This window comes from Coffea arabica, chromosome 2c, assembly GCF_036785885.1.
Source record: "Coffea arabica cultivar ET-39 chromosome 2c, Coffea Arabica ET-39 HiFi, whole genome shotgun sequence".
Taxonomy (NCBI): domain Eukaryota; kingdom Viridiplantae; phylum Streptophyta; class Magnoliopsida; order Gentianales; family Rubiaceae; genus Coffea; species Coffea arabica.
This window is the reverse complement of record NC_092312.1, coordinates 2,522,992-2,543,921: the sequence shown is the minus strand read 5'-3', so window position 1 is coordinate 2,543,921 and position 20,930 is coordinate 2,522,992. Positions and strand designations below refer to the sequence as shown.

Sequence of the window (20,930 nt, the reverse complement as noted above, 5' to 3'; positions counted from 1 at the left end):
CTTCAACTTTTGATAGGGGAGATCAGTGCTATTTCAAAATTGATAGGGGAGGTCAATGCTATTACTATAAAAGTCAGGGGAGGTTTCTGCAATTATCCCTAAATATAAATTTGAAGTGTTTTATGGAGGGATTAACTTAAATATAAATATGTCTGATTGATAAACAAGCCTAATGTAATTATGTTTAGTTTAAAGCTGAAATCCTTTCCCAAAATTCAACAATAAAAGTGAATGCTTTCTCTCTTTTTTTTTCCATTTTAGAAATAATAAAATTATGTAGTTAACCTAAAAATTTTTTTTAGAGAGAATTTTAATTTTGATCCCAAATATTTGGGCCATGAACGGATTTTATCCCTAAAACTTGAACGAAAGCAAATATAGTCCCAAATATTTAAATTTCTAGGCACATTTAGTTCCATTGGCCAAGTGTTGACAACTAAATTGTTTGAATAATTTTTTTAAAAAATACTTTTAGTCATATTTTGTAATAAGAAGATTCAATGCTCATGTGCTGATCATGTAAGTAATTAGTTTTTAGTTCAGAACCCAAAAAAAAAAAAATTTTCCGAATAGAAGATTAATTATTCCTGTAATCCCCATGTAGGTGATTAGCCTTTATCATATGTTTCGTATTATGGTTGAAATTATTATTTCATATTTTTTAAAAATCTGTTCAAAAGATTAGTTGCCAGCATGCGACCAGATTCCAGTACCATTTGGGACCAAACTATAATTCTCTCAAAACTTGTATTAAACTTTTTTACTTTTTAAGAACTAAAATCACACATGCTCCAATCATATATAGTTTTACTTTTTTATGTTTTTAAGACACATATTATTATTCCGCGCCTTGAATCTGGTATCTGGGTGTAAGAGTTTAAGATGAAAGAGCGTAGATTTAGGCTCTCATACCATAGAAATCCTCTTTTCACTGGGCCAAAATGCAGAAATAACTCAGTTACATGGGGAATTAAAAGACAACGGACAGCACCCAAGCATGCAAGGATTCGAGGCAAACGCAATTGCAAATACTATTGCGGATTAAACAATAGATAACTCGCAAAACAATTCATCTGTTTATCAACTCAAGTGCAAGTCTCTTCGCAAGGTTCAAAATTTGGAGCCTTTCTGCATCATCACTTTCTCCTGAAACTGCAAGGTTCAAGTATGGAAAGAACTCCCTCCAAGCATCGCAAAATACTCTTAAGCTTTCGATCTTTCCAGTACCCAAGGAATCAACAGGATTCAAGATGCTCTCTTCTCTTTCTTCATCTTCTCTCGCCTTTGCTTTATCGCTTAAATTCAGTTCACTTTCTGTGGCACATTTCATCACCAGCCTTTCTCTCTCTCTGTTGCATACTGCTGCTTCCAATCTTGTAGCCATTTCAATGGCTCGTTCAATACAGGACGATGGCAGCTGCAATAGACAAATGGCACGGCAATTAAATCCCATCAGTGATTCTTACACGAGAATATGTTAAGGATCTAAACCAACCCCAGCATTCAGCCGGTATGGCTTATTGAAAGGAGAGGAACAAGAAGATTATACTACCAACGACTTTGCTCTTTGTGTCCCTTTGCCAAACAAGATATGCAACTACTATTGACAAGCAACAAACGGAAAAACATCTTTCCAGACCTTTCAGTATTGACTGTAAAATTTTTATAATCTTAGTACCAAATTCTGCCACTGAAAAGTCAGTTTGAAGTGTTTGTTATTCACCGATCTGGCAAGCCACTAACCTCTGCAAGCTGAGCTACCTTGAAGCCAAAGCTCCTTTCTGAAACACCAGGCACAAGTTTGTAAAGGTAAGTGATATGTTCTTGATTCATGCCATCCACAGTCAAGTTAGAGTCTAAACCCAGTTGATCATCTCTCTGCGAAGTCAGATATGAAACATGATATGCTGCCACGGAGTCTGGAAATTCATTCTTGATATCAGCTATCTTAGGGTAATGGGTGACAAATAGGACCATACATCTTATATTCTCAAGAAGATATTGCAATGTAGCATAGGCAATTGCTACACCATCATGTGTACTTGTCCCTCTGCCAAGCTCATCGATAATAACCAGCGAGCGGGTCGTGCAATTCCGCAGTATGAGAGAAGCTTCACTCAGTTCTTCCAAAAAGGTACTTCTTCCTCGTTGAATACTGTCAGAAGCTCCTATTCGAGTATAAATACTATCTACCACATGCAGCTTTGCAGATAGTGCTGGTACAAAGGAACCGACCTATGAGGATGAGAGCGAATTTTGGTTAAAGCAGTAATGTTAAAGTTCTCTTTATCACCATGAGATTCAGCAAAACAAATCTTCAATTTGTAATAGAGAGTTGGAGTTTCTTTGATTCTTCAAAGTTTAATAGCGGATAAGTTATTAACATTCAAGGGAATGTAAAGGAAAAACTATAATCATCATTTCATCCGAGTGTACAATTTGTAAAGTGGGTGTCTCCAGAAAAAGAAAATAGACTATGACCTACAGCAAATACACTTTACCCAGAAGTCAAGTCACAGAATACAGAACTAAACAGCAACATAATTCTTGTGCCTCCAACACCCATATCTCACGCGTTACCAAGTTGAAACAAGCCCCATAATGTCCTAAACTAAACTTCTTGACCAGAAAGATCAGAATTAAAGCTTGAAAAATACTTCATGAATGGCAATGATTTGGAAAACCAGCTTGTTACTTGGCAAAAAAGAACCATGGAAATTAATAAAGTACTGAAGTTGCTTCTACCTGAGCCATGATAGCAATCAGAGCAACTTGGCGAATATAGCAGCTTTTTCCACCCATGTTTGGTCCAGTAATAATTTGACAGTACTCTCCTTCAGCATGCAAATTTGTATCATTTGGGACAAAATTATCTTGTAATACGGTCTCCATAACCTGGTACAATTGGAAGACACTATAATATTATATTTTATAGATTAAAGTAAGCAAGTGTGAGAATATGAATCATATCATGTATTAAGGATATCTATGACGCAAATATATTGAGACAAAGAAACAAAATGGATTAATCAATAATAAATGATTGATAAAACAGGAAGGAGCAAAAAATATTTGCAAAATGTGCGTGCAAACAAAAAAAGAAGAAGATGAAGAAGGAATGTCAACTCTGTTATTTCAGAAGAGCTGACAAAACACTGCACATACCAAAGTGCAAAAAAGGACGGTGATAAACACAAAAATCTAATGAAATTAGAAAAGAATCACGGGCTATAAGATGATTGAGCAACATAGTGAGGCAGTGCTGTTAAATCTGACTAGCTGCAAGCAAAGCAGAACAGATATCAGATGGAACATAGGCAAAGAATTCCATAAGCTCAAGTTCATAGACTATACAGATCATAGAGAAAATCAGGATTCTCCAAACTGAGTTCAACATGTAATGCAAAACAATCAAAAGTACGTACAGGATGACGGCCAGAAGATATCTGTATCTGAACTGGCTCATTATCATTGACAAAAACAGGACGAACATAATTCTGCAGCAGACAGGTTGAGAAGGTTACAAACATCAAAAATTTTAAAAGATTATGAGCACTTCAAAATAGTATCCAATAGCAAACCTTATTCCTTGAAAGAATGGAAAGTGAATGCAGGCAATCCAAGGCAGCTAGAGCGTGGACAGCCTCTTGGAACTCAGCATAATATCCACCAAAGGCCTTCAAGAAACCCTCCCAAGCAGCTTGGCAAACAAGAGTAAGCTCCTCTTTTGCCAAGGATAACTGGTCCAAAGCCATCAAAACCTCAGGAGGGTGATAGCGAATTGTTTTTTTGGTACTATTTACCTTCAACCAATTTAGAGGCGCCTTCACGGTTAGTGGCAACTGCAGTCGATGTTAAATATAAGTAGGGAATTCAAACTGGTGCTCTAAAACAGCATAACAGTTCAAGATTAGACAAATGAGTTTAAATCCTTGATTGAATGAAAAGATACATATACCTCAAAATATATTACATGGAATACTAATATCTTCATCTAATAGTCAACCAATTATTATGCCAAGGAACAATTTACTTCAGTCCCTGATTACTTCACACAAGAGGTAATAGAAAAGTGCAACATCAAGTAGAATCAAGAATATAGAAAACCAAAAATAGGTTGCTATAGAAAAAAAAAATTCAGAATGAGCTGCTATATCTCATCATACCTTTAACAAATCGCAACTATGAAATATTCCAATGCAAAACTTTCTCATAATTCAGACATCCAGTTACTATTCTGAGCTTTTGAAAGGTCAATGTGGATCAATTTACATCAAAGTACCTCTATCAAATGAGTAATACCAGCTACACTCGTGAACATCAAACTGCGATCTTGCACTTGTTTACGATAAGTGCTAATCATCGAATCTAAGTTCTCATTAGCCAACTGAACTTTTTGCCTTGCTTCGGCAACCTGGGGACAAACAGATCATTGAAAGAAGACAAATATCAATAAAGCAACATCACCTAAGAAAGTAAAACATCAAGATTTTGCGCACAAGACAGAACTCTTCATTGGAAACCTCTGGGAATTGTCCATCAGAGATGATGAATAAATTGTGAAGATCTTTTTGATCAGCAGCTTCTTTATTGAGCCCAGACAATAGTTTTGCAGCCGTACCAAGGATACTTGATGATGAAGCTGCCATTATTAACTTCACCAGCAGGGGCGAGTGAACTGTTGTCTGCAAATTCTTGTATTCCATCTCCTCCTGACCACGAAGTTGCTGAAGCTGCTTCCCAGCAAGTAGAATAGCTTGAATGACAGCTATAAACTGTTAATCCGGTAACCGAGGAAATTACATCAAATGCTGTCTACAAGAGTTCTACTGAAAGCAAATATTGGAGTACATGTATAACTTGTAAAACTAAGTTGACTCATAATAATTTATTAAATCTTAATCTGATTATTTAAAATGAATAACATTTATATGTGATTCAACAAGACGCTTTGAACAGGAATGCATATGATTTCGTTCAAGCACTTAGACAAGCCACTAAGTTCAACAAATTTACTAATTCAGGAATGTCCAAGATCAATGAAAGTTCTAGAGTCCATGCATTTTTCACTGAATCAAGGTCCAGAGATCAAAACCACCTTCCCCCTTGATCCCTCCTATTCAAGAACAGAAGAATATCAGAAAACATTTCAAGAATCAAAACAGTCAGTAACACTTCAAGAGAGCGAAAATAAAATGCAAACTTATTTGTTATCATGTTCTCCAGGAGAGAGAATTAGATTGGGCTTCACGAGAAGTCCTTGTAAGGTATCATTTGGATTACAAAGTGTCATTAATCAATGTAATCTGCACAGACATGGTGCAACAGCTAAACGAGAAGTGAATAAACAAAAGCATGAGAAGAGTGCTCATATACAGTAAGCTACAAAGGTTTCTCCATAAAGACTACACATCAAAATGCTAGAAAAGCTAATCTGTTTTAATACCTCTGCTGCTTTGGCTGTTCGATGGAATATTCTTGTTATCCCACGTTGAATATCAGGTGATCTAGCCAAAGAGGTCAATACCGAAGAAAGAATATCATGAACTTCAGGCTGCATAGTAATGATATCGGATTCTTCACCGTCACTTTCACAATTACTAGAAGCTTTAAAGGCCCCCATAGATTCCACAATCTCAGAAACTGCATCAAGACGAGCATATATCATGCTTCTATCGCATAAAGGATGAGCCACCTGTGCCAGAAAAGGACTTGACTTGATCATGCGCTGACATTTGCATGTCTTCATATGTATATATCAGTGAAAATAAATAGATCATGGATGATGCAGATCTATTTTTGTAGAGAAGACAGAATACTGAAAACATTAAATAGAGAATAATTGCTGCATACCCAATGCCTAAGAAGCCTTGAACCAAATATTGTAAGAGTATGATTCATACACTGCAGCAAGGTGCCAGACTCTGAACCGTCAGCATTATTCTTCAGAACCTACAAGGAGGCATTGCATCAATAAGAAGCTTCCTGTCTACATATTAAAGAGTCTTTTTCTCACACATCCTGAAATACTTCGATTAGATTATGGGCACTCCTATCCACATGCTATTGCATTTTCCCTTAAATACTCTAATAGCACACCATGTGTTTGAACGTGATGTCATCTCAACATTACTTACAGGGCACATGCATGTTAGTAATAATGACAACCAGCAACTAGCATGGAAGATTGATAGCACTTATGAACCCTCTGAAAAACTAACAACTTGGTCTGACACTGACTTCATTAATTATCAAGTCATTTGAAATATCACCAATTACCTCCAGTTGTTGAAGTGCATTGCCAGTAAGGGTCATCTCCAATTTGGTAGATAGAGGCCGGAATGAAGCTTCCAAGCAGAGAACTCCTTCAAGACCAAATTGCTTGAGATGACGAATGGTTAGACCTAATGCTTGGATTACCAAATCAGGTAGTGCCATAATTCCCTATGGATTGAAGCAAAATTTAGTGGCAGGAGAAAGGGTAAACATAATAAATTAGATGTAGCAGTGATTTTCTTTCCATTCGTGGACCATACAAGAATTTCATGACATACATATTACTCATCCAACAAGCTTAATCAGCAATAATACTTAGTATGGGTTAATAGCTCATTAAGTATCTGAGAGTAATAAAAGATGATCAAACCTCAAATGGAGAGCAATTGCTGTCATTTTCTTTGGCCTCTACATCTCCCTTGTGATGGGAATCTCCTAGCTTATTTCCAGTCATCCCCTCAAACAGAGACATCACTTCAGCAAGTGCACCACCTTCTGTGAAGCAATCTCGTGAGGTATGTTCAACACGGATATTTGAGGCCGGTCCAGCATATGCTAGGAGCAACTACAATAACAAGATTTCATTCCAGTGACCAATTGACGTGATTGAAGTAGGAAATACAAGAGGGACGGATAGATGAAAGTTAGAGTAATATCTGTTCAAAGTGAAACATAATAAGCGCTGCAATCATAGTTAAATACTGGCAAACTAGACAACACTTAATTTAGTAAGATGCATCTCATTCAAGAAAGTACCACTAGTAAATGGGGTGAGAAATTAGAGACAGAAAGGAAACATATTTAGAAGTAGGTACACTACTTGCATGTTTTGAAAATGAAGGCACGATCAAACAGGATTATGTTTCTATAGTAATAGAAATGCTTGTGAGAGACGAGATTCATGCCCTTAAAGAGTTAACAGCAGAAAGAGAGAAAATTCCACCACATAGAAGTACAAGACTTTCAGCACATGCATTTACTTTTCCGTACAACTTCAACTGCAAGTAAGATTACCTTCTCAGTCTGCTTCGATAGTGGTTTCCCCAGAAGTAACTCAGCAGGAGACAAGTTTAAAACCATAGACTCCAGACCACTTCTCAAAAAATTATCACTGAACTCCCCATACAAGACATCCCCAGTCGAAATTTCAACTCCAATAACGCCAATTTTCACGTCAACCCCACTCTCAAGGGCACCCTTCACAATCTCAACCTCCTGCTCCACAACACAAACCAAATAATTATTACATGAACTACACCCCTCCTGACCACCTCCCAAATCTTCGGCAGCCTCCAAGGTGGCCTTGGTGTACAATGCTGATAATCCGCGGCAAAAGGGTCCCAGTTTATTGGTCCCATGAGCCTTAATTGCTGCAGTTTCAGTCTGTTTCACCACGCCAACTTTGTACCCTGCACTCACAAGCCTCCGCACGTGGACATTCAGCCGAAAAGTGGGTATACTTGCAGTCAAGAAATTATGATCCATATGAGCATAAATCCCCAAAATCCTTGCAGCATTCTCCGCATCTTCACCAAAAAACCTATATTTATACCCGACTTCGACCATCAACAGGACATCGGGGTACTTGGCCTTGAGCTCCACCACTTGCTGCTCCAATGGGGTGTACTTAGGATTCACAATCGGCTGATTCTTGGAGGTCTCTAAAAGCTCTTGAGAGGGTTCCAGGAGTTTCTTTAAAAACTTTTCGTGAAGAGTAGGATTGGAGAGAGGGGGTATAGGATTATGGGTGTGGGGTGAAAGTTTGGGTTTTTTGGAGGGTTTAGGGAAAAGGGATTGTGGGGTGTGACCAGATGATGCTGGAGATTGAGAGAGGAGCCGGGAAGTCCTAAGGCGTTTGGCGGGTGAAAATGAGACGGTGGACAAGACTTTCGGAGGTGGGGTTGGCGGTGGTTGTGATTGGGAGGGGGACGCCAAAGATGAGGATGATGATGGATCGTTGGGAAAGGAAGAATCTTCTTGGGTTTTGGGTTTGGGTGCAAAGAAACGAGAAATTACTTGTTGCTTCTGCTTCCCCATGGCGACAGCCCCCTCAAAGCTCCCGGCGGGGTGTGTGGAGTGGCATCAAGTGGGGGTGCGGTTTTTGGCGGTTTGGAGCGCGGGGGAAATTGTGTACCATGTACTCTTGCCGCCTCGGTACAGGATCCTTAAATTTTTCGACGGGAATTTTTTTTCCCCCTTGTTTTTTGGATGGAGAATCGAGTAGTCTTACATTAATCACAAATGATGAAACTTTACCGGCTACTTATGTCGGATTTGATGATATAGATCACTCCAAAGTCCAAACTACACCACCAGGCGGAACCATCTGAGCGAGATCCCAGCAGACATGCCCAAACCAGTCCATATGATTTTCCATTGTAGAATTTGTGGATCAAATCTGTTGTTTGCATCGGTGCAGAGGTTTGTTGGAATCTTCGAATTGCAAGTAGGATTGCATTTTATATTTTGTTTAGTTATCGACTCACCAAAATGAACATGATTTTTTCATATGCTTATGAACTCTATAAAATATATAACAAAAAAACCTTTTTTTATCTAGAAAGTTTTACCTCTCTCTTTATGCGGACACTTATATCGAAGTTTAAAAAAAATAAAAAACAAAACAAAAAAAATTAAAAAGGCAAACTACGATGTATTGTTTGTAATCCAGTGGGTTGCAATGGCTAGAGGAGGATTATCATTCTAATATCGTCTTTGATGGTTGGAGGTGTAAACGATATGGAGATGAATGGGAACATTAAAAATTATTATAATTTTTTTATACATTGATAATGTATATATTATCATTATTTGATGTATGATAATTTATTTAAATTTAAAAATTAATATCTAAATTTTGCTCGTATATCATACATTCAATTCAACCGTGATGATATATGCTCAAAAAATTAATAATAACGGTTAGCCAAGGACATGGATATGGGCAGTTTGCCACAGATAGCCCACCACAGGTAGAAGGAAGGGACTACCGTGTCTCCGTGATAGGGCAACGTTAATGGGCTTTCCTGTCAAGAGATGCTTGAAGATTGTGGGCTTTTTTTGTGATCCGGAACAATTCAATTTGAAAATTCCTGTAACTTGGCCCTTGTGGTGGTGTGCTTTTATATCCACTGGAGCCAAGGTGCAAGATCAAATCCTACTGCCTCGGATGGGCTTTTTCTATTCAGTTTTGATATGCTGATTTAGTTTAGGATTATATTTAAATGAAAGTGTATATAGATTTATTCCCATGTTCTTTTTGTTATTTGTGTTTTGTTTTCTTCTGATAAATGTTAATATCTTTGAAGTCAGCTTATGATATATGGCAAGGGCAAAATATGTAATTACATTTTGAGAAATTTCAACAGCCATGAGTTATCTGGTATAATGCCCTAGCAGAACTTTCAAATATCTCTTAAGACCATTATAACAATCAATGTTTTGTAAGGTGTGGATGTTCATAATAGTGAAGGGATCTTTTTCCTCGGACGCTATGTGACAGGATTAATTAAATTCACAAGTGATGGAGATTTTTTTTTCTTTAATTTCTTTTAAGAAAGAGTGCAATGATTTGTTTTTTTTTTTTTTTTTTTGAAGAAGAAGAAACAATCCTTTTGGGGGGTTCTTGGAAGAAACACGATGGTTTCATTTCTTTAAGAAATAAAGCAATGATTTGTACCTTCGAAGAAAGCGTGCGATGGGGCAGGCTAGTATTTGATAAAAAACGAAGTTTGAAAATCAAAATTTGAAATCTGAAATTTAAATTCGTAAAGTTATTGTTAAGCGTTAAACATGCATTTAATAAAATTGAAATCTAAAGTTTGAATCTATTGAGTTATTGAATTGTTAAATACTAAATTTGACACGTTTGAATATATATCACATTAAGTAATAAGTGAATAGTTTATCAATTATTTTTTGGAGCAAGTTTTGTTTACAAAATTTAGTGCGACTTTAATTAATTTAGTGCCACTCTAAATCTAATGTATTTAAATGTATATCACATAAAACAATAAGTGAATAGTTTATCACTTATTTTTTAGAGCAAGTTTTTCATATAAATTTTAGTGCTACCTAATAAATTTAGATATTATATTTTAGTACAATCGGAGGAATATTGTCTAGCAATTTTTTTTTTTTAAATACGGTAGACTACTATGATAAGTCTCAGTACCACCATGATTTATACGTTTAACATCTGTCTTTTATTTTAAAAAGTTTTTTTTTTTTTTTTTTGGATAAGGTGGGTGAAAGGTTACTCATATTTATACAGCCATAAATTAATAGCACCGTGGATATGACTATATATGTATATTTTTTTGGTAGACATAATGCATTGAATACAATATGTGAAATCTATTGGGGGAAAAAATGATTTATAATTTTCTCTGACTCAAATGTGATTGGTTGTTTTGGTGCGTTGACAAAAGGCTTGGCTTAGACCACGTAACTCAGTGCCTGTAAACAACCTGTATCCACAGCATTTAGTCTATTGAATTGAGGCACAAAAGCAACCACCATTTCATTTCTCCCTCCTCCACTTGCGTAAAAAAATAGCGTCAATAAATACACTCCCCCTCGTAACATACACCTAGGCATGGCCACGGTTCCAGAACCAACGGTTCTGGTTCCAGAACCGCCGGTTCTGGTTCTTCAAAGAGGTAGAACCAGAACCGCACCATATAAGATGGTTCTGGTTCTGGTTCCAGAACCGGCGGTTCTGGTTCTTCAAAAAGGTAGAACCAGAACCGCATAGTTCTGATTTCGATTCCTTATGGTTCTGGTTCTGGTTCCGGTTCCGGTTCCGGTTCCGTATGGTTATATACAATTTTATTTAATTTCTTATCCTTACCAATTTTAATACGAATATAACAATATATTTAAAATTTTAAATAAAATGTAAAAAAATAAATACAAAATAAATATCATATTTTAATTTTATTATTATTCTACAAAGTACGAAATAATAAATAGATAATAGATGAAGAAATTGAGAGTAGTTTAGAGATGGAAGAGAGAAGATTGATTTTGGTGTAGTAGAAAATAAAATTTCAAGTCTTATTTATAGGACAAAATGAAATTAAAAATTTGGAACGTTGTATTGTAACATTCCAAATTTGTAACGTTGTATTGAAAATTTGGACAAAATTACAACGTTGAATTGTAACGTTGTAAACTTGTAATTCACCCTAACCCCCAATTTGTCAAATTTAGCAGGCAGCCACCTTTCTTGTTTTTTTTCTATCCTTTGCTTTGTTTCTTTCTTCCGTTGAGAGCCTGAGGACCTTTGTGCAAGTCAGGAGGAGCCCCGAGAGCAAAAATTGAGAGCAAAAATTGTGGTGGCATCATGATGACCAAGGTCATCATGATGTCTCTACTTTTATTATTTTTTATATTAATTGTTTTTAAATTTTTTAACGGTTCTGGAACCGGCGGTTCTGGTTCTGGTTCTATTTTTTAGAGAACCAGAACCGGAACCTTTATCCAAGGTTCTACTACGGTTCTGGTTCCACGGTTCTGGTTCCGGTTCTGGTCCGGTTCCAAACGGTTCGGTTCCGGTCCGGTTCCCGGTTCCAAGTGGAACCATGGCCATGCCTACATACACCCCCCGCCAATTTTAGTCAACCACAAAATGTGCCATAATTTCCATATTTAATTTCATACTTACACCAAGAAAATATTTGTAGGTTTTGAAGACATTTCCGGTTTTGAACGGTATGACCAAATTAACAGGCTTAATTGGGCTTTGCATAGTTTTAATTTCACACTTCCGCCGAAGTGATGTATGCTATCGAATAAATGTATTCATTCTTTTTCAAAAAAAAAAAAAGAAAGTTTATTCATTTAACAGCCGTAATTGGAGTTGCATAGTTTGGCTCTTGAATCTTGATCATCATATATCTGATCTTCTTCTGTCCGGACAAATCACATTGTTGTCTTTTTTTTTTTTTTTACGGTAATGATAACATTTTTATAATCCAATCTATCATAATCTAAGGGAGAGGAGAGCCCAAATAGCCTAAAGAAATTTATATAAGGGTACATAATCTATCATAATTTAGAGAGGGAGGGGAGTTTAAAGAGACTATATATAAACGATTAAGAGGTATAATAACCTATTAGATCAAAGAAATGTTATGATATTTTATTAAAATTTTTTCATTATAGATACGGTTCGAACCTCTATCGACCTTAGTTCCTGTTTTATGGCGACTGAATCAAAGCTCGGTGGTTACATATCACATTGTTGTCGCTACAAAGATGATGTGGAGAGATGCGTGTAACATATTAACAAAACATATTTCGAGTTTTGGGCCACAAAATTGGCAACAAAAGAATGTCTGAAAATGGCAGTATTGTAAATGCATTCGGTAGAAAAGGGTCATTAGAACAGAAGAACAGCGGCTGGTATTTTCATGAGAAGGTGGACGAAAATGAAATATGCAAGCAGACTATCTTATCCTTCTTAATACCCACCCTGATCATTGCAGCAGCCTGAAACCTAAGCAAGAAGAATCCCACAGGATGATTTTGATTGGCTGCGAACTGCAAATGAAAAAGTCCAACAACACTTCCACCACAAGACCAACATTCAAAGATCTCAATCACTCATTCATATGAATGGGAAATGAAAAACTTGTCATCCCACCGCTCTCCCCTCCAAAACCAACGACAGCTGCCCAATCCCCGAACCCCAGGATCAAGACAAGAAGAAGAAAAAGAAAGAAAAGAACAAGACGACGTCGAAAATCATTTACATGAAGTGGAGGATGATAGTGAAGCCAGGTGCGAGTGGGATTTCAATCTCGCCACCGTTGTTTCTTCTTCCAGCTCCTCCTCCTCGATCGGCGGAGCTGCTTCCGATACGCTGGGAGTCATAGAATTTGACCCTTGTGATCGGTTATTGGCCACCGGCGGCATCTCAAGAAAAATCCGTATATACCGCACCGCGTCTTTGTTGCCCCACGAAGGATTAAGTTCGTCGCATGAACAAGTTGCGACGGCCGTGCTAGACCACGCCAATGCATGCGACTTCTACATTTGTACCCCGGCTAAGCTTAGCAGCCTCCGGTGGAAACCGGGGTCGGGCGGAGGTGTGCTGGGGTCGGCGGACTACGACGGGGTAGTAATGGAGTATGACCTGGAGAGAAGGTTGCCGGTGTTCGAGCGGGACGAACATGGGGGCAGGCGGGTATGGAGCATGGACTACTCCCCCTGTGCTCCAGTGGTGGGTGCGTCAGGGTCGGACGATGGCACCATGCAGGTGTGGGACCCACGGTGCGAGGGAGGGGAGTGCTTGGGCGTGGTGCAGCCCAGCGCGGGGAGGAGCCCAGTGTGTTGCGTGGAATTCAATCCATTCGGTGGCTGCCTGGTCGCCGCAGGATGTGCTGACCGAAGGGTGTACGGTTACGATGTGAGGAGGATGGGGGACCCGGTCCTGGTTTTAGACGGGCATCAGAGATCCGTGACCTACATCAGGTTCCTGGATCGCCACACAATGGTGACAGCCGGCATTGATGGGTGCTTGAAGACGTGGCACACTGCAGATCATCGGCTTATTCGGACGTACACGGGACACGTCAACGCCAGGAGATTCGTCGGGTTATCCGTTTGGAGGGGCGGCGGCCTGCTTAGCTGTGGCTCCGAGGACAATCAAGTTGTTGTCTACGATAAGAGATGGGGCTCGCCCATTTGGGTCAAGAGATTCGAGCCATCCTCTGCTGGAGCTCCGGCTCCAGGTCGAGCTGAATATTCCGGGTGGGAATGTTGCGAGCCTACAGGTGCGGGGTTTGTGAGCAGCGTATGCTGGAGGCAAATGGGAGAAGACCAATGCACGCTCGTCGCCGGCGGCTCAGACGGGGTCCTGCAAGTTTTTAGCGGTAGCAGAAGAAGAATAAGCCAATAGTAAGGTGATTCTTCTCATAGAGCATTACTCCTACGAGTTGACTCGTGTTTCTAACGTCCGCTAATTACTTCTCACACAAGATGCTAATGCGATGTTTTTGTATGCTCCTTTCGATGTTTTTGTGCTTTGAATTTATTGGAACAAGCAAAGAAAACCGTGTTGAGTGTATACATATATCACTGACAGAATTTTGTAGTAGAATATTTATATCAAACTCAGCAAGTCTTGAGGGGTATATCGTGCTATGTATATTGTCTTCGTGATGATTTTTATGCTGCATATATATATATATAGCCTTAATTCTTGATGCATTTTACGTGCTCATTTCCTTCTACCAATATACTTGACAACAATATTATATTGATCCAGACTCCATACATGCCTGATTCTTTATTAGCAATGTACGGTGATCTATACTTTGATCCAAACAAATGCTTCCAACTTACAATGAAACCTCCCCCCCGCCCGGTATAAGTTTCATGCACATTAATTAGCACAATCCCACAAGAAGCTCTACGTACGCTTGCTCGTTGAAATGAAAAAATCTCCCCAAATTTCAGCAGCATCACGGTGACAAGCGTGCCAGCTAACAGGAATTTGATGCAATTGTTGCCTTCTTTTTCACTGAGTGGTTATAATGGACTAGGATCCATTTTATTAATTCTGGCTTCATAAAATACCCGCTATAAATACAGTATTTTCCTTCAAACAATAATATGTCTATGACTTTTTATGCGATGTGGCTGGTAATTAAAAAAAAGAAATACTACAATGTACATGCATGGCTTAGGTGATTTTTTCCAATACATTAACAGCATCATGACCAACGGCCTTTTGGACGGTTGGCCACCATCATAAACTTTAAATCTTTATGGGGGATAAAGGATTAAGGGTTCACCTCTCATCAATATACTATTATATGTGATTTCATTTAAATCCATACAAGTTCACAATGCACTCGTTAACTCCGATAGTGATTCAGTTCTCGTCAGTTTCTCTAGTCCTATTGGATCTCTTCACCCCTATGTAGGTTAGAGTAGAAGTAGGAGTAAACTCGACTATCTGTTGCTATCTGGAAAAAAGTTAAAATAAAATCTCAAGGACAAGAATAATGTGGAATTGAATCATATGATTTTTTGTCCTAAAGGTAACTCTGATGTTTGAGAAAGCAGAAGTATGATTTTTCGTTCTAAAGGTAATTCTGATGTTTGAGAAAGCAGAAGTATGTTAAATGTAACAAGCACATTGATATGCATGAACATATATACAAATGAGTGCTTTAGTAGGATTAATTATACTCAGTTTATAAGGTTAACGACTAACGAGAGAAACAACTGACTTATTCTTTCCTGTTTAGCATTTTCTTCGGTTACTTCAGGTTCAAGGAGAAAGATAGACTCCTCAAAAAGAAAACAAAGTGGAAAAAATAGATAACCACTGCAGAAGAGCACATTAATTGCTGGCACTAAAGATGCGACAAAAAAAAAAAAACATGGAATTGTTTCCATCGAAATTTTGATGCTCTCTTGACTCTAGCCCAAGCAGTTACATAGTCAAATTTGAGTATGGAATGGTAAAATTCAAATTATATGAGCTTGACTTAATCTCCACTTGATCAAAATTTATTTAAATTAGGTTTAAAAAATAAATAAACTGAGTTTATGCACAATTTCAACCTCGTTAAATTAAAAAAAGTAAAAAGGGAAAAGTGCTCAATTCGATTAGGACTAACAGTCATATTTTTTGATCCCAAAACTATTTGGCCCTTTACCCTCCACACTCTCCACTCAGCTTTTCTTTATCATTCGAATTCAAGTGTCTTTTTTCCAAAGCTGAAGTGACATTTTGGCATTTTATAAACCTAATTCCACAGGAAACCACAAAAGTCGGCAACTCTTGTGGTTCCTGAGGAGACTTATAAACTACCCCAAACCCCCCCTCCAACGTTCGATGTGGGATAACAACCTTAAGCAGGCGAGCTGCTACTAAGACCTAAAGAGACCTCACTCAACCCGGACAGGCTGTTGTCTTTTTTCCAAAGCTGAAGTGACTTTTTGGCATAACTTTCTTCAAACTATCGTTAACTCGTGAAAATCATATAATATTTCAAAAAAATAATAACGGTAAGTTGCAAAAAAAATTTTCATAATGATACTGAATTAGCTAGCTTCACTATTCCAAATGACTTGCAACATATTTTATATCATAATCACTAAGAGAAAAATCCAGAGGTGTTTGGTTGGAATTCAGGAATTGGAATTGTAATGGAAATGGTATAAACTTCACCATCTGTATGGATTTTTTTTGTTCCATCGAGTTTCAATAATCAGTCTGAAACCCCCTGGTTTTCACAGTTTTTTTTTTTCCTATAAAATGTTTTAGACACTGATATGCTGAACTATTATAAGTTCAAGAACCAGTACCCGTGTATGGGCCAATGATATCCACCTGGGTCTGGCTTAGGCCCTCTTAGGTATTGGGACCCAAGTTATCACTAAAGCGGCCATTATAATTCTGGTCCGACATCCAACCCAAAGCCCAAGACACAAAGCACTTTGAGAAGCTTCGACAGGACACCGCCTGCAAATTCCGGAGAGGGAAAAGATTTTGTGATATGTCCTAAGCAGTAGTCAGTAGAAGTAGACTAATTTTAATCTCTGCAGAGCCAAAAGAGAAGAGGAAAAAGCAGGGCAAGGGCTGTCAGCCGGGGGACGGGGAGAGAGAGACAGAGATAGAGGGAGATCGAGAGAAAATGGTGACGTCATCGGTGGTGAACACGTACCCGCTTTCTAGTTACACCTTCGGGACAAAGGAGCCGAAGATGGAGAAAGACACCTCCGTTGCCGATCGCCTTGCTCGCATGAAAGTCAAGTACGTCTCTGCTCTCTCTTTCTGATTTCTCCGATCCATTTTGTACGTTTCCTTTGTTTTTTGTTTGATTCATGCGATTTATCAAAGAAAAACCCTAGTTAAACCTCGTCTTAGCTTAATTCTTATTTATGCAGCCTAAAACCCTAGATCACGTACCAGCATCTTACTTTCTTCCCTTTTTCCTGGTGCAGTTATATGAAGGAGGGCATGAGGACTAGCGTAGAAGGAATTTTACTGGTAAACATTTTTACTAGTACTGCCTTTTTAATTCTCCCCTTTTCTGGTTATAAATGGTTGCCGCTTTACTCAATTTGCAAGCAACTGTGCAAATCTTTGATGCTGATTACTATAGCTAAGCTTTTTACTTGCAAATGTATCGGATAATATGGATAATCATATGAGAAAGAGAGGTTTCCCATTCTAGGTTTTCCCTGATAGGGTCGGGTCCCGAGTTCTCTATAGACGAGTTTCAAATACATATGTTCGGGTAAACAGCTTTTCGTTTGACTGTTAGGAAGTTTGAATTTAATTTTGACCCAGACATGTTAATAGCATGGACATTAATATGGTTTGAGCATGAATTTATTTGTAACCTAGTACTAATCCACGAATTTAATCTCCTAAGTTGCTTTTTTCATGTTGTACTTTTTGTGGTAATCTGTTGACCTGCTTCTTCCAGTATCATGCGGTGTATGATTGTGTCAAAAATATTGCTGTTTGACCTGCTTCACCACTCTCTCTGTTTTTTGTCAAACAAATTCCATTCCTTGACTCTTCAAGTTGAATGTGCTCCTCTGTGAACTAACTATAATGCTCCTTTTCTGCTGAATTCAATGCATGTAAAACGTCTACCGTCCAATATCTTGTTTATGTACCTTTTTTTCCTTTGAAACTCGTAAACAAACCCTCCAACCCCCACCCCCCCCCCCCAAAAAAAAAAAAGAAAAAAGGGGAAAAAAAAACCAAAGCAAAAAAAAAAAAGAACTCATGCTGTATAAAGTACTGGTTGGTGTTGTCTTTATTGCATAGGATGATTGATATTCTGGGTAAAAGTTTGACATTATTACAACCTGTGCTGCTTTTACTGACTTTCGATGCCAACGAATACTTGGTATGATTTGTTGTGCCCATTTTTTTGTACTTTAATGATGAGAATCCCTATGAATTGGTAGTTATTTTTGATACGTAAACCATATTGTTATGTTAAATAATAGCTTTTGATGGTTGTGACTAACAGGTCCAGGAGCACAATCATCCACACATTCTTCTTCTTCAAATTGGTAATACTTTCTGCAAACTTCCTGGTGGGCGGTTGAAGCCTGGAGAGAATGGTATTAGCCTTTAGCTTCTTCTTCTTCCATTTTTTCTCAAGTGTATAATGACAATTAATGAGCCTTTAATCCTTTAATGTACCCCCAACAAAATTGTGTAACCGATATAGTAGTATTATTAAAATGATTGTTTTTTATCTGTCTATATTATTTTTTATAGCAATTTTTGTCGCTCTGAGCAATGATGATAGACCCTTCTTCTTGTCTATTTAAATGGTTTTGAAACAGTACCGGGAGAAATGGAAAAGAACATCTAGTTCTTTTGAGCTAAAGTCTTAGAAGCACCCCTGCTGGTACTGAACAGTACCATTAATTGTTACTTTATTGAACTTCAACTTGTTAATGTGCAATGCAAGTCTAACTCTTAGAGATGATGGACAATATTCTGAAATGGACATGCCATAGAGGACTATTGAAACTTCATTCATGCTTATTGTTAAAATTGCAGAAATCGAGGGCTTGAAACGGAAACTGTCGAGCAAACTTGCTGCTAATTCAGCGGCTCTTCAGCCAGATTGGCAGGTATTTGTTCCTTCATTTTCCCTTTTTGTTCCTGACCTACTTGATTGTCTATGAGGCTGTTCTTAAGTCTTTAAATTAGTATATTGTTCAAGATCAGTGTGTGGGAAACACTGCCAAATTTGCATTAGAGGTTGCCCAGAGATGAGGACAAAAAGTATGTAAAAGATGAATATAGACTCAAGCTACAGTTTAGTATTTTGACATTTGAAATCTCCCATTACTCGAGAGATGCATAGAACTTCTTAGCATAATGCCCTTATTTCTCTGCTCTTTACCCGTCCTTGAGGAAGCAAGCTTCTAGGATATTTGATTTTTTTTTTCTCACCTTTCTTTGTACTTATTTATTTTTTTTGAATGATTTGCCTACTTCATGTGCAACATTTCATTTCAGATTGGTGAATGTGTGGCCATATGGTGGAGACCGAATTTTGAAACGATAATGTATCCATACTGCCCTCCCCACATAACAAAACCTAAGGTAAGTTGGTTTAGACAACATGTTTCCTTAATCTATGCCTTAGTCTTTTGTTTGCAGTGATCATTTTGCTTACCTATTCCTGGCTTTGCAGGAATGTAAAAAGCTTTTCCTTGTTCACCTTTCCGAAAGAGAGTATTTTGCTGTTCCAAAGAACTTGAAACTTCTTGCAGTTCCATTGTTCGAACTCTACGACAATGTTCAGGTATAAAAGAGAGAGAGTTATATTGTAGTATGGAAGCCATTTCTATTGGATTACCGTGAGCCCACCTTGTTTCTTTCTAATTTATCAAAGCTCTGTGCATATACGGAGGAGCTGATTGACTCATTTTTGTAATTAGTTTTTTGTGGTTACGCTTGTATCGAAATATACATATCTTTAGGTGCACGTCCTTTTTAGATTTGCCTTAATATAATTTTCACAGTTGTTATTTTTCAATTGATGACAGAGATATGGGCCTGTGATCTCCACTATCCCACAACAGCTGTCTAGATTCCAGTTCAACATGATCCATCCTTGATATACATGTTGAAATGCAGGTTGCCAGTTTGCTGTGACTGAAGCATGTCCGACTTGATGGTATGATCCATCCTCAGTTGGGCCCAAACTCTATTATTTTCTCATGGATATTTAAGTCATTTCCCGTTTTAAGATACTCTGGACCTGCTTCTTAGGTGTAATGTAGGAGCATTTGATCAAATCATAACATGGTGAATCAAAGACTATCTGGTTAAGAGGCCGTTTCCTTTGGGCTTCATTTGACTATTTCCAGACATCATTTTTTATGTTTTGTATTTTCACTGTGTTTGCCTATTGATATTTGTTATTGTGCTTGATGGATGTAAGTGGACCCATTATGGTGGAGGTTCACGGTAGTTCCCTCTGGTGTTAACCTGATTGTAAAGTATGGCTAGAGTAGATATTCAGACGCCAAATTCCTGGTTGAATCTGAAAATCTTTTTATTTTTTCTCTCCTGGAAAGGAAGTCCCTCGATGTAACCACCTTTGACCCCCACAAATAGTCTTCGGATAGGTGCCATATGTATTGAATAGATTCAGCTTATTTGTAGTACCATAACGACTGTTTTCGGAAGGTTGTAATTACTCTCCTGTTCTGCTTATGGTTCTCTGTTTCTGTTCTTTACTCCTGAACTCTTCAAGTAATGGGCAAACAAAAGTAACTGGCTTTCATTCATTAACATCAGCCAGAACCAGTGGCAGCACTTCAGTAGCAGGAGCATGTTGCGTCGGTATCAGAAGGCCTCATTCAACTGTTATGAATATAACCAGTTGTTTTTAAATGGCAAACCGGCCAAGTGCGGGATAAGAGCTAAAGCCTTCGAACATGAGGGGACTGAATGCGCACTTCAATTGGTCGTCCGCTTGTAGTGGCTTCAGATGAATAATGGCTCAAGACTGCTTTAGATGAATAATGTGCACTTCCGTAACATTTTATTTTCTACATCCTGCAATGTATCATCAATTTTTATCTTTATTTGGGTACAAAAGAGGGCCAGAGGCCCGTTAGATAGAAACAAAACGTGGCGT

General features: G+C 38.0%; 3 protein-coding genes across 7 annotated transcripts; 2 read left to right on the top strand and 1 right to left on the bottom strand.

The window, feature by feature from the left end:
- Positions 1 to 876: 876 nt before the first annotated feature.
- LOC113725047 (DNA mismatch repair protein MSH3) lies at positions 877 to 8,790 on the bottom strand. Of its 3 annotated transcripts, none has more exons than XM_027248014.2 (12): positions 7,291 to 8,788; positions 6,647 to 6,841; positions 6,280 to 6,444; positions 5,854 to 5,952; positions 5,447 to 5,695; positions 4,524 to 4,775; positions 4,283 to 4,414; positions 3,582 to 3,842; positions 3,426 to 3,497; positions 2,746 to 2,895; positions 1,744 to 2,235; positions 877 to 1,417 (listed from the first exon to the last, which is right to left on the bottom strand). In XM_027248014.2, exons 1-12 carry the CDS (start codon positions 8,311 to 8,313, stop codon positions 1,070 to 1,072), a joined length of 3,438 nt encoding a protein of 1,145 aa, XP_027103815.1. In that variant the 5' UTR covers positions 8,314 to 8,788; the 3' UTR covers positions 877 to 1,069. The 3 variants fall into 3 exon arrangements, with proteins under 3 accessions (XP_027103815.1, XP_071929515.1, XP_027103816.1); XM_072073414.1 differs by having other exon boundaries at positions 1,210 to 1,417; positions 1,679 to 2,235; positions 7,291 to 8,790; XM_027248015.2 differs by lacking the exon at positions 877 to 1,417 and having other exon boundaries at positions 1,744 to 1,878; positions 1,980 to 2,235; positions 7,291 to 8,790.
- Positions 8,791 to 12,758: 3,968 nt separating this feature from the next.
- LOC113725046 (WD repeat-containing protein RUP2) lies at positions 12,759 to 14,493 on the top strand. Its single transcript, XM_027248013.2, has one exon. It carries the CDS (start codon positions 12,905 to 12,907, stop codon positions 14,180 to 14,182), a length of 1,278 nt encoding a protein of 425 aa, XP_027103814.1. The 5' UTR covers positions 12,759 to 12,904; the 3' UTR covers positions 14,183 to 14,493.
- Positions 14,494 to 16,761: 2,268 nt separating this feature from the next.
- On the top strand, positions 16,762 to 20,815 carry LOC113725045 (pre-mRNA cleavage factor Im 25 kDa subunit 2). 3 transcript variants are annotated; one of them, XR_003457269.2, is made up of 8 exons: positions 16,762 to 17,053; positions 17,245 to 17,290; positions 18,291 to 18,384; positions 18,833 to 18,906; positions 19,298 to 19,384; positions 19,476 to 19,586; positions 19,831 to 19,961; positions 20,588 to 20,815. XR_003457269.2 is itself a non-coding variant. In XM_027248011.2 (7 exons), the coding sequence occupies exons 1-7, from the start codon at positions 16,935 to 16,937 to the stop codon at positions 19,900 to 19,902; spliced, it is 603 nt and encodes a 200-aa protein (XP_027103812.1). In that variant the 5' UTR covers positions 16,762 to 16,934; the 3' UTR covers positions 19,903 to 20,147. The 3 variants fall into 3 exon arrangements, 1 of the variants encoding a protein (XP_027103812.1); XR_003457268.2 differs by lacking the exon at positions 20,588 to 20,815 and adding an exon at positions 20,057 to 20,503; XM_027248011.2 differs by lacking the exon at positions 20,588 to 20,815 and having other exon boundaries at positions 19,831 to 20,147.
- The last annotated feature ends 115 nt before the right edge of the window (positions 20,816 to 20,930 follow it).